Source organism: Chiloscyllium plagiosum, unplaced genomic scaffold (assembly GCF_037043375.1).
Source record: "Chiloscyllium plagiosum isolate Xiang-an unplaced genomic scaffold, Cpla_swu_hap1 HiC_scaffold_36, whole genome shotgun sequence".
Classification (NCBI taxonomy): Eukaryota; Metazoa; Chordata; class Chondrichthyes; order Orectolobiformes; family Hemiscylliidae; genus Chiloscyllium; species Chiloscyllium plagiosum.
The window spans coordinates 32630226-32642776 of record NW_028270174.1 but is presented as its reverse complement, the minus strand read 5'-3'; the positions used below and the strand labels follow the sequence as shown (position 1 = coordinate 32642776).

At 39.2% G+C, this 12551-nt stretch overlaps 1 protein-coding gene and 1 long non-coding RNA gene across 3 annotated transcripts in view; one reads left to right on the top strand and one right to left on the bottom strand.

The window, feature by feature from the left end:
* Nucleotides 1–2248, top strand: part of LOC122539384 (uncharacterized) — a 50302-nt gene extending 48054 nt beyond the window's left edge. For both annotated transcript variants that reach the window (XR_015753329.1, XR_006309062.2), the window contains exon 3: nt 1878–2248. This is a non-coding gene — a long non-coding RNA (uncharacterized LOC122539384). The remainder of the gene's footprint in view (nt 1–1877) is intronic.
* usp38 (ubiquitin specific peptidase 38) overlaps nt 1–11600 on the bottom strand; it is a 37885-nt gene extending 26285 nt beyond the window's left edge. The window contains exons 1-5 of the mRNA XM_043674155.2: nt 11489–11600; nt 7900–8628; nt 7293–7428; nt 3307–3436; nt 1546–1647 (exon numbers count right to left, since the gene is read on the bottom strand). Coding sequence (XP_043530090.2) covers nt 1546–1647; nt 3307–3436; nt 7293–7428; nt 7900–8584 — 1053 coding nt within the window. The 5' untranslated portion in view covers nt 8585–8628; nt 11489–11600. The remainder of the gene's footprint in view (nt 1–1545; nt 1648–3306; nt 3437–7292; nt 7429–7899; nt 8629–11488) is intronic.
* Nucleotides 11601–12551: the final 951 nt, after the last annotated feature.

Here is a 12551-nt window from a genome sequence, read left to right as displayed (position 1 = left end):
GACCAGTGGTGTTCCACAGGGGTCAGTATTGGGGCCACAGTTTGTTTGTAATATACATAAATGATCTAGAAGAGGGCACTGTTGGTATGATCAGCAAGTTTGCAGATGACACAAAAATTGGTGGAGTCGCAGAAAGCATAAGGGACTGTCAGAGAATACAGGAGGACTGGAGAGTTGGGCGGAAAAGTGGCAGTTGGCTTTCAATCCAGACAAATGTCTAATTCTAGAGCGAATTACACAATGAATGGAAGAGCCTTGGGAAAAGTTGATGGGCAGAGAGATCTGGGAGTGCAGGTCCATTGTACCCTGAAGGTTGCTGCACAGGTGGACAGAGTGGTCAAGAAGGCATATGGTATGCTTGCCTTTATTGGATGGGGTATTGAGTATAAGAGCTGGCGAGTCATGTTAAAATTTTACAAGACATTGGTTCGGCCACATTTAGAATATGGTGTACAGTTCTGGTCGCCACATTACTAAAAGGATGTGGACGCTTTGGTGAGGGTGCAAAGAAGGTTTACGAGGATGTTGCCTGGTATGGAAGGTGCTAGCTGTGAAGAGACGTTGAGTAGGTTAGGTTTATTTTCACTAGAAAAAATTGAGGGGGGACCTGATTGAGGTTTATAAAATCATAAAGGGTATAGACAGGGTGGATAGAGACAAGCTTTTTCCCAGGGTGAAGGTTTCAATAACAAGAGGTCATGCTTTCAAGGTGAGAGGTAGAAAGTTTAAGGGGGATACACACGGCAAGTATTTCACACAGAAGGTGGTGGGTGTTTGGAACGCGTTGCCAGCAGACATGGTACAGGCAGGCACAGTAGATTCATTTAAGATGCGTCTGGACAGATGCATGAGAAGGTGGGGAGCAGTGGGATACAAATGCTTAGGAATTGACCAACAGGTTTAGACAGTACATTTGGATCGACTCAGGCTTGGAGGGCCGAAGGGGCTGTAAATTTTCTTTGTGCTTTATTTTTTGAGAGCTCACTGCAGAATCTTAACATATAGTCTCCAGACTCTACTGTTCTTGGTCATATCTCCCAGAACTTTTAAAAAAAAACTTTGTTTCAATGAAGCTATTATCCAGATAATGAAACAATCAATTTCTGCTTCATATTCCATTCACTGTACTCGCTCCACCGATCTTGAATATATCTATCAATATGAAATCTAATTTGCATTTAGTCTGCCAATTGCTTAACAGGACTAAACCTTCAATAGTACAAATCTTCTATTGTGTCTTCTCAAATGTTCTTAATTTAAATGGACCAAGATCCAGATTCTCATGTTTGATTTTACTCTTGGCATCTAGTTCATTAACAAATCAACATAAAATAGACACGAATAGTTCAAGTTCATAACAAAGCCAGCTACTGTAATATATAGCAAATGTCCTTCATTTTGACTTGTTTATTTTTAATTTGCTGCTCCTGCAAATTTACTTGAAAAATTATGTTTAAGCTAAGTAGAATTACACAGAAAGTAAAAGGTATGAACCAGAATTAACACCTACTAAGTTTGGCTTTCTAAATAAGTAGGATTACTTACTAAGTGAAAGGCTTCTGGAGAATGCTGAAAACTGAGCAGCATGTGGGAAAGAACTGTTAAAGCACCAGGTCGCACAATAGGATACCAAAGACGATGAAATACCTGGCACAGAAAATAAATTCACCAATAACTAGTCATGAAATAACAATTTTCCCACTAACTTATTTACTCCAGTCAAACTACAGAAAGGCCTTGACCTGTTGTTTGGATCCACTGGACATAAATCAGCTTTTTGTACATCAGTATTTGGTCATTACCCACATGAAAGTTTGCATTTTAAGGGTTCATATCTTTTGACCAGCTCTCACCTACATTCACGTTTGTACTTTCAGAATATAATACTGATCGCAATCAAGAGAAAAGACCTCAATCTCAAATGATTCAGGATACGGAGGCCAGGGAAAGGGCCTGCAACACAGCTTTATGGATATCTGCCACCTCAGTACACACCAAAGATTGAATCTCAGTTCCAGAGACTGGCCAGTGTGCCTCCCTTCCCTGCACCGCATTCACAGGCCCCACTTACAAACAAATTTATCAGTGTTACACTTATTTACAAATGGTAACTCAATCCCTTAATTAGTGCAATTCTTTTGTTGACCTGATGCACTGTGGGACATTAAAGAAAAATGCAAAAGCATCTGCAATTTTGGTTAAATCCAATTACCCTTAAGTTATTCTGACTGCAAGTTCTGATTTTGAAATCTACAAACACTTCTGTAAATATATTTACAAGCTCACTGAATGGTAAATAAAAGCAGCATTTCAGGAATACAAGACAATTTATTCCATTTATATAGCAGCTGTAGGCATGGAACAAACAGCACAAAGTACAATAAATTTTGACCTTGGAGCAAACAAGCGTGCAAGATTAAAAAGAATATGAGATAAAAAGTGTCCTTTCCAGGCACAATAATACAGCTGATATATTGCTGCAGCTATTATCATGCATACTTGCTTGCAGTGCAGGTTCATGATTGTTTGAAATCATGCTGAGGTTATAAAATATTTTAACTCACTGAGCAGCATGGGAAAACTCTGTTTTTACTGATAGGAAAGAAAAACTTCAATTGCTCGGTTGCAATGTTCACCATTTTGCTTTGCTGAAATCTTATTAATGAAACAGATTACTTTTTTTTCTCACTACTGTGCAGATTTCTGTATTACGTTAAATGCTGATACCATGCTACTTTTCCGTAATTAGCAGAACAAGTAATTTCAAACACCAAAAGATGTTCCAAATACTGATATTTCACAAAGGCAAAGGCAGTTTCCTCTGAAGTGATACAACGCAGTCTTTAAACCTTCAAGATTCATTATTTCCAATGGTGAGGTGAGAGTGACAGCCCTTGACATCAATCGAGTATGGCATCAAGGAGCTCCATACCTCTGACATCCTTAGGGTTACCAACGGCCTGAAGCTCAACTGGACTCACCACAAACACATTGGCACCACCTTGGTCAGAGCCTAGGAATACTGCAGCCAGTAACTCACCTCCTGACTCCTCAAAGCCCTATCCACCAGTCAGCAGTGTATGCATCTGCCTGCAATTTCTTCAGAAGCAGCTGATGGTAATATTAAAAATGTGATATGTATTCACATATACGCTTATACAAAATTTATCTTTGTAACATTCAAATGGAATGTTAAATATAACGAACACTTTTGCATTAGCATTCATATACTCACACTGGAAATATCAATTTTCATGTCCTATGGTCTACAAGGGATGCGTACACTTAGTTTATCATCAAACTTACCTGTTCAATTTTAAGCAGAGTGACATCTATAAGGATAGTGAACTTCTGGACTGAAGCCAATCCTTTGAGTAGTGCAATCACCCAGGTTTCGACATGATGAGCTAATGGCCAGGACAGCCAGTCAATCATTCTAAAAAGGACACAAAAGCATAAAACCAGTAACAGTTAGATCCTAAGATAAACAAAGAACTACAGATTATGGAAATCTTAAACAAAAAAAAAAGGAATTGCTGCAGAAACTCAGCAGGTAATGGCAGCATCTGTGGAGAGAAAGCAGAATCAATTATTCAGGTTCAGTAACCCTTCTTTAGAACTGGTTTCTGATGTACTGCTAGTTCTGAAGGGTCACTTGACCCAAAACATTAATTCTGCCTTCTCTACATAGCAATTTCTGTGATACTTAGACCCTATCCATGGTTTGTAGCCATGACACCATCTTGATTTGTAATCATCAAGATAGGAATTATTTGTGGGAGGAAGATCAAAAGCTTTTTACATCAGTACCAAACATTCTGGGGTATAAATCAGCTTGAAAGTAAGGAAACTTCTTTTCATTGTGATGAAGATTGTCCATAGTGTCCAGGAATGTGGAGGGTAGGTGGATTAGCCTTGGGAAATGTAGGGCTACAGGATAGGGTATGGGGTAGGTCTGACTGGGATGTTCTTTGGAGGGTCAATGTAGACTTGATGGGCTGAATGGGCTGAATGGCCTACTCCCACACTGAAGAGACCCTATCTCCTTAATCCCAGATACACATTCACACAATAGACAAGACATTTAACTCTGCACACAATGTATTCCTTAAAAAAAGAGAAAAGGCAGAAATAATTGGGGGAAATAAATACCATATTTGGAAATGAACAGTGGTAAATGCTTCTCACATTTTGAGAAATTCAATACATAGGATTTAGAGGACACTTAAACAGTCAATCTTATTTATATGTCTAGTTTGGTCTCTGTTATAAATTTGTCTCAAAAATGAAAATAATAATTTCTTAGCAGTACAGAATTTAAACATTACTAAAAAGAAAAGAGTTAACAGCATAATTCATTGCATATGCTAAAGTTTATTCACACCAGAGGGCCTGATAATTTGCAAGTCCACAGACTACACATTTTTCACTGATTGAAGGGCTACAGAGGCACACAATTCCTGCTGCATCCCAATGCTCTGACCGATTAGAGTCAACCTGCCTAGTTCGAATTTAATCAGTTAACTAGGGTAATTCACAATTCAAGCTGTGACTCCATGCCAAACAATGCCAACCTCTTAAGCTATATAAATTGTTTTTTCTGTTTCTTTTCCCTGTGGGTCAATCTTTTTGACTACAAAATGAAAAGTATTCATTTCATTTCTCTTTTTAGCAAATACAGGCTGTTCTGCTATAAATGCGGTAATTAAATTCTCGTGCAACCTCGTGTTTTGGAAAATCGCGCAATAGAAATAAGTGGGCCCACGGGAAAAACAGAGGTAGGGGAGAACCACCAAAAATATCAATAAAAATTGAAACAAAAATTGTAGTTAGCCTATCACAAATGACAGCACAGCCTAAGTAAATATTTTAGTGAAAGAATAAATTTAACACCAAGGGGTTTCTGAGTTTGATGAATTACAGTAATGTATTAACATAGAGGCTGAGGGTCATCATCATTACTTTCAGGTGCAGTCCTGATACAGGGTTATGACAAAAGGAAATGTTTAGTCCAGAATTGGATGGCTGTGGTTCATTGTCCTCAGACTGTTTCTTGGAGTTTAGCTTATAAAAGGCATCTAGTTTTTGCTGCTTGGCCATCTTTCATGAAGAAGCTGTTCATAGGATGCCAGGTAAGGCTTGATGCCTTCACTGCTATCCTGCTGCATTCTGCATTGTAGTCATTATCTTCGAAGAGCAGCACGGTGGCACAGTGGTCAGCACTGCTGCCTCACAGCGCTAGAGACCTGGGTTCAATTCCCACCTCAGGCAACTGTCTATGTGGAGTTTGCACATTCTCAGTGTCTGCGTGGGTTTCCTACCACAGTCCAAAAATGTGTAGGTTAGGTGAATTGGCCATGCTAAATTGCCCATAGGGTTAGGTGAAGGGGTAAATGTAGGGGAATGGGGTCGCTCTTCGGAGGGTCGGTGTGGACTTATTGGGGCGAAGAGCCTGTTTCCACACTGCAAGTAATCTAAAAAAAAAAAACAGCTTCTCAACTTCCCTCAGGATAGAAGACAAAAGAGAAGTGGAAAGTTCTCCTGGTGCTGCATCCTGGACTTCATAGCCTTCATCTTGAATTTCAATTTCTGCTGCAGTAACAAGTTGTTGGAGATCAGTCTCCACTTCTTCAATTGCAACTTGTTTTGCAAGAGCAACATAATGTTCTTTGATTGCCGGAAGCTCCTCAGACAGTTCAATGCCTTTAAAGTTATGGAGAAAGTCTGGGAGAAGCTTCCACCAACTCGCATGCAAGCAGTCCTTACTGACATCATCCCTGGCCTCCACAATAATGTCAATAGCATTCTTAAAGATCTTCCAATATTGAAGAACACTGTCCTCATTATCCCCCTCAGTAACTGCAATCAGCTTCCTGAATGTGCACCTTAAATAATAAGCTTTAAAAGCTGCTACTGCATCCTAGTCCATAGGTTGAATGCGAGATGTTGTGTTGGAGGTAGGAATAGCACTTCGATGTTTTCAGAAAGCTTACCAATGATGGGAGGGTGGCCTGATGCATTGTCCAGAATGAGGAGAACCTTGAAATCCAAATTTTTTCTTTTGCAATAATTTCTAAAAACATCCTCATTAACATTAAGATCAGAAAACATTTGCCCTGCCGTCCAAACTCTTTTGCTAACCCTGAAGTAAACACCTAGAGTGGACCAAAGATAACATGGGTGGAATTGTGTAATAGTCAATGGGAGTTTGCATTTTAAACATACCGTTCCCCAATTCACCAATTGCGTCACAGCCAAATCGCGTTGATGAAACATGCCTTATAGGAGAACAACGCATAGGCACTAACTTGATAGACATTGCCCAATGTACCCCCAGGTGAATGGTTGAATGTCTTCAAATCAGGCTCTGCCACAGCAAAGACCAAAATCACACTCCGTGACTGAATATTAAATTGACAATATTATGAAGTTAAATTTCTGATATTCTCACACTGTTTAAATACTTTCATGACCGTGCTTCTGTCACTTACCTCAAGAACCTCCCCCATCCCCACATATCTTCCAGCATTCTCTACTCTCTGGCCCACATGGCTGCATCCACTCTCCATTCAATCATGTGTAGCTCTTTTCCCTTCAGTTGCCTAGGCTCCATGCTCTGAAATTCCTGCAATAAGCATCTTCACTTCTCTTTTCTCCTTCCCTTATCATCCATTGTTTGAAGATATCTCTGACAGCTTGCTTCACATTATTGTAAAAAGGAGTATAATTTCAACTTCTTCATAAGCATGTGCTTTATTAGCCTCATGCTCTCTCAATGCAAGGATTCTTCAAAGTCTGAATTTAATTTAGCTCCTCAGCCATTCAATAATACCACAGTTTCCCTGTGTCTCAAGTAATGACATTGTTCCATTTTTTTGATATCCTTACCTATAAGGTCTTCAGAGTTTTGAAAATTTGAGTTGACTGCATCTCGTTTATTTTTTCTTAAAAAGAAACAAATACACATTTCCACCATGCTTCACTTGGCCAACAAGCTTCCAGATTTCACTCTTTGATGTGCCTCCTTGTTCTATAACAAACTCACATCACATCTGCACCCACTATTTATACACAGGAGAAATTTCAAAAAAGATCTTCTAATAAATTTAATTTTTCTCCTCCTTGATTATTAATCATCACTACAGGTTTTAAAACAGTATCTGCACAAGGAAACAGCCAAATTTACCCACATATGAGGAACTGCTAAGTCAGCAAACAATTCAACAGCTCAGAGGTGTTTTGACACATCTGGAGAATGTGAGGTGTTTCATAAATGCAAGATCAGTGACTACCTGCAGAGTGCACAAGTCATGCTGGCATCTTTAACATTTTGATCTGTGATCAGGCTTCGAATGAGAACTGTAATCATCTGTAATGGGATGTGCTGAACGAGGCTTGCTAGGGCAATAGATGGTTCAAATAAAGAATCTGTAAAACAAGAGGTGGAAGAACTCTTATTTGGTTTGTTGGAACAACCCAATGTAGAATTGGATATCAACTTGATTTCAAAGAAAGCATTCAATAACTGATCTACAGATGAAGGAAAATTGAAAAGTAGACGCAATTTGATAATTAAATAGACAGGTAGACTATTAGCTCTAAATATTATTGCTAATCATTCTTAAAAGCAAAGGAACTTACAAATAATTTTTGAATTTCTTTATATCTGACAAGTTCCACTTACTTGAGTCCAGTAGAGGGAACAACGAACAGGGAGCAGCACCCTGCCAGATTAGTTTACTGACACAAAAGAACTATTATAATACCTCACAACAATTTTCATCTATTAAGGCAAATAGAAGAATGGGGAAAAGGCACAAACATTTGAAAATTAAATGCTTAAGTCTAAACAAATAACCATTTTTTAAAAAAAAACTTATTCCCTGTTGTGTTCCTTACCTGTAGCTGAGATGATCACAAATACCTCTTGTAGAGAAGGCAGAAGTGCACCAGGCTCAGCTTTCCAAATGCTTTGCAACAAATTGCTTACTTTGTTCACCTGAGAAATAAATCCACGGATCTCTTCTTCCTGTGTTGCACTGCATTGGAACTGACTTATAGTCCTTACTAGCTGCTGGCAAAACAGTACTGCTGATTTACCTTTTGGGATGCAATGTACAAAGTCAGACAACAACTCACTCAACCTAGCACACAGCAAAGGTTCTGGTCTTTCACAAACTAGTCGCAGTATCTCAGTGTGCATGCAGCCAAAGATTTCAAGCACAGAAGGGCAGCTCATAATAAGTTTTAGTCCCATGTGGATATAGTCAATGATGGCAATATCTTTCTTATCTAGTGATCCATAACCTTGTTGCAGAAGATTTAGAATAAATCCCTTGTTGAAGAATTCCTCAAATTCACAACGATGGTACCTGGCATAGGCATCAAGTACCTGATGACCCACTTGTTTCTGGAAATTATCCTCTCCAATTAAAATTAATCGTGTTGTCAGATCAAACATTGCCTTGCATTGCTCCCGGTCAACTGAGTTCTCGGCTGCATCTACCACTTTCTTCACAATTCCCTTCTTCACTGGTAGGGGATGTGAAGAGGTGACGAGGGCTTCCAGAATTTTATCCATCATTGATTACTATACCACAGTGTTACATAGGAGGTAACTAACAGAGCCTAACAGAGTAAAAGAAAAACAAAAAGTCAAAAGGCAAATAATACAATCCTAATTACATTTGACAACTTATTTTCAAAAACCAAAACAAATGTAGAAGAGTTATGGAAATTATCCTCCCTCCATCCCAATCTGCCCCTGTCCCCGGTGTTTCTGCACTTCTGCTAAGCTGGTTTCTCGAGAAATTAAAAACAGACTTTAGGTCCAAACTTTAAAAGGCTGACGTCTTCATATTCTATCACAAGAAATGTGTATATTACCCAAAAAGCCAATTACACGTCACCATGAAAAGGTAGCATATTTCAAGTATACTTTAGAGACACAGATAAAAACAGAAAGTCCTGATTAACTCAGGTCGAGCAGCATTTGTTCTGAAGAAGAGTTATACTGGACTCAAAATTTTGCTTTTCTACTATTGCATTTGAGCATAATGAATGTTTTCCACTGAAACATAACTCCAACAGGACTGAATTATTATTCTGCTCTCTGCTTTCTTATCTTTTAAAGCAGCCCTTAAAAGCTACAACTCTGACCAGTTTTTGATTACTTTATAAATGTCACTCTATCAATGTGAGTTGTATTAATTTCCTTTAGGTAGTTGTTACTGTTTGTGGCAAGTTAGGATAGATAAGATGTTCTTGCAAGCATTTGCTGAGAACACGCAGGAAAAAAAAATCATGAACACGTGATTCCACATCCAAAAAGTTTTGAAAATTTACTCAGCTGCAAAGTCACACAAAATAAAAGAATTTGCATTGTGAAATTACTAACTGTTGTGATCTGAAGTGACCTAGAAGGATTAAACAAATCCGAGGAGTGCTTTGCTTAGTTTAACATCATACTGATTTCGTCATACCAGGACTATACTGTCTCGCTGATGAATAAACCTCAGCTGGGTAGTGGTGGGACACAAGAATAATAATTTCTAAAGAAGAAGGAAAGAAGTTAACTTAAAAGTTAGATTAGATTACTTACAGTGTGGAAACAGTCCCTTCAGCCCAACAAGTCCACACCGACCCGCTGAAGAGCAACCCACCCAGACCCATTCCCCTACATTTACCCCTTCACCTAACACTACGGGCAATTTAGCAAGGCCAATTCACCTAACCTGCACATTTTTGGACTGTAGGAAGAAACTGGAGCACCCGGACGAAAACCACACAGACACGGCAAGAATGTGCAAACTCCACACAGACAGTTGCCTGAGGTGGGAATTGAACACGGGTTCCTGGCGCTGTGAGGCAGCTGTGATAACCACTGTGCCACCGTGCCACCCACTAGAATGGCTCCTTTCTACTTATGATCAAAAGAGAAGCTGCAAGGAGTGTAAGTGGAATTTAAACAAGGATAAATTTGACTTTAAATGTAATTCTGCACAACATCAGATGCCTATGAACACGCCAAAGATCATACATGAAAATATTTGCTTAGGGAAAGTACCAAGAGATTTCTTGTGCAAAGTGGATCTGTAGCCACCATAGCTCATTGCCTTGGAAAGATAAATAAGGTTTACCATCAATGTTTATTTTCCAAAAACACATGTTCCCTATTATGGATGTTACTGAATTCCTAGTTTGACACTGACCACACAGATATTAAAAGAAAATGTACATTAAAATAACATTATAACCAGATTTTTTTACAGAACAAAAGAATTATATTTAACTACCAGTGATCCAAAGCGAACCAGACTAAAAACATATCTACACAGTAGAGTGCATATTCTCACCATGCTGTGTTAAATGCAATGTTATTACAATTATCCTGCTCTTTCTCAAGGCTTTTCCCTGCCTGGTTGATAGTCAATAAATACAACACTGAAAAAAACTTTTTTACTTAAGGGTTTCCATCTTACGGAGGAGACTTCAGGCCACATCCAACAACCCACTTCAAAAACTGTCCTCATTTTGACAGCCGTAACAATAAACTCCAGAGCAGCTTAAACAATACACAACATTCTAAACTAATCTACAACGTTCCAAATTAAATATTTCATAACAATCAAAAAGAATAAGTCAATTCACTCCATGTTAATGAATGGACCCCATCTTTGACAAAAATAATCAGTTCTTCCTTCTACCAAGTTTCACTGAAATCTGTACATTAACTTGCAGTTAACTTGTTACAGTCTAACATAGTACGTGTCAAACATTACCCACACTCACCTTTCGTGGTAGCAATTATATTAAATTCTAATCAAATGTCATCGACTTGAAAGTTAACTCTGTTACTCTCTACACAGATGCTGCCTGATCTGAGTATTTTCAGCACTTCCTGTTTCAGACTTCCAGCATCGGTAGTATTTTAATTCTGCTTCAATTGAAACCATCACTATTACTTCTAATAGCAAATTCCTTATTAGTAAAGACCCCACATAACTGTTAACGTTTATGTTAGTTAACTCAAATTGATTCTCTTTGTACGGGATGAGTTAGATAAAGAATCATAAATATTGATGGTCAGATTGGAGGAAATATTGTTCAAATCATGGATTCAAATTCGATCTACTAAATTAATGCCAAACGAACAAAATAAAACTCTGCATTTTTAGATAAATCAGATTGCTGTTCCAGTGTTAAAAAGAACAAAAACTTCTCCAAGTCTCAGCGATTTAGCTTCCACACCATAACACAGTATTTTGGCCACCCTGGTCGCTACCAATTGCCATTTGGTTTTAAACGGAGTTCAGTTGTAATATGAAAGGAGAAATCAAATGGTACAACGAACATGAAAACGCTGACAGAAAGGAAATAAGATCGTAAGTGAAAATGTTGCAAGTCATTATGTGGAGGCCAGAAACAATCGTGACTCGAGTCATCGGTGTCTCAATGATCCAGAAAGGAATGCTGTGTCACAACTTACCCAAGGAAACCATGGCAGCCGCCGGCCTGGCGCTCAGACTTCAACACAATGTTCCAAATGCTCCATCCGCCTTATTTCTCACGCTCACGCCGCCGCCGCCGCCGCCGCCGCCGCCGCCGCCGCCTACTCCTCCTCTCGCACTCCAGTGACTGTCACCACGTTCACATCAATGACCCGATCAGCCAGGCCGGTTCAGCAATACACACAACCCCGGCCAACTCCGTAAGAAACGTCAATGCGACAGCGCCACTTAAGACCCTGCACTGCTTCATCTTAGTCGGCCGATGAAGTGCCGTCACCGTCTGTGTGAATCAGGGCTTTGACGTTGGAAGGCTTATGAGAGGATGTGAGGGAAACGAATACTTTTTTTTAAAAAAAGATACATCTTAAATTTTCGGTGGTGTCATCTCCAAGGATGATACCCAGTTTCAATAAATTCCCTCCGACTCAGGCAAATTTGAGGATGCCTCAGAGAGCGTTGCCCGTTGTGCTCCCGGTGTAGTTTTTTGGGAATAGGGCGGTTTATGAGGTTGAATGAATCTGTTCAGCTCATGTAATATCGTCAGTAACATGATATATACTTTAATCTTTCATGTCTGTGACGCTACAATCAAACTATCAGGTGTCATTTATTAGGGACGATTGCCAATATCTGGTTTTAAAGGCATTACCTATTTTGATACCATTTAACGGAAAGATGAAACCGGTGTTCTCAGTATACGATTGCAATCAATATCGCCATTGACAGTGTTCATCTTGCTTGAATTTTAGTGAAATTACCAAAGCGAGTGTAATAATTCCTATTGTTACGTGCAGGACAACATTTATTGCTCGTTCCTAATTGCGCTTGAGAGGATAAGGGTTAGCTGCCTTCTCGAATCGCAGTGACCAATGTGTTGGATGTACGTTAACAGTTATGTGGCATGAGTATGACAAAGGAAACACGTTAAAGGACTACAGCGGCCAAAATCACAAAGATAAGGTAAATCCACTAATTTAGCCTTCTTGTGGGCTGAACTTGTGGGTTTCCCACCCACCACAGCATGCATCTGTCATTTGAATG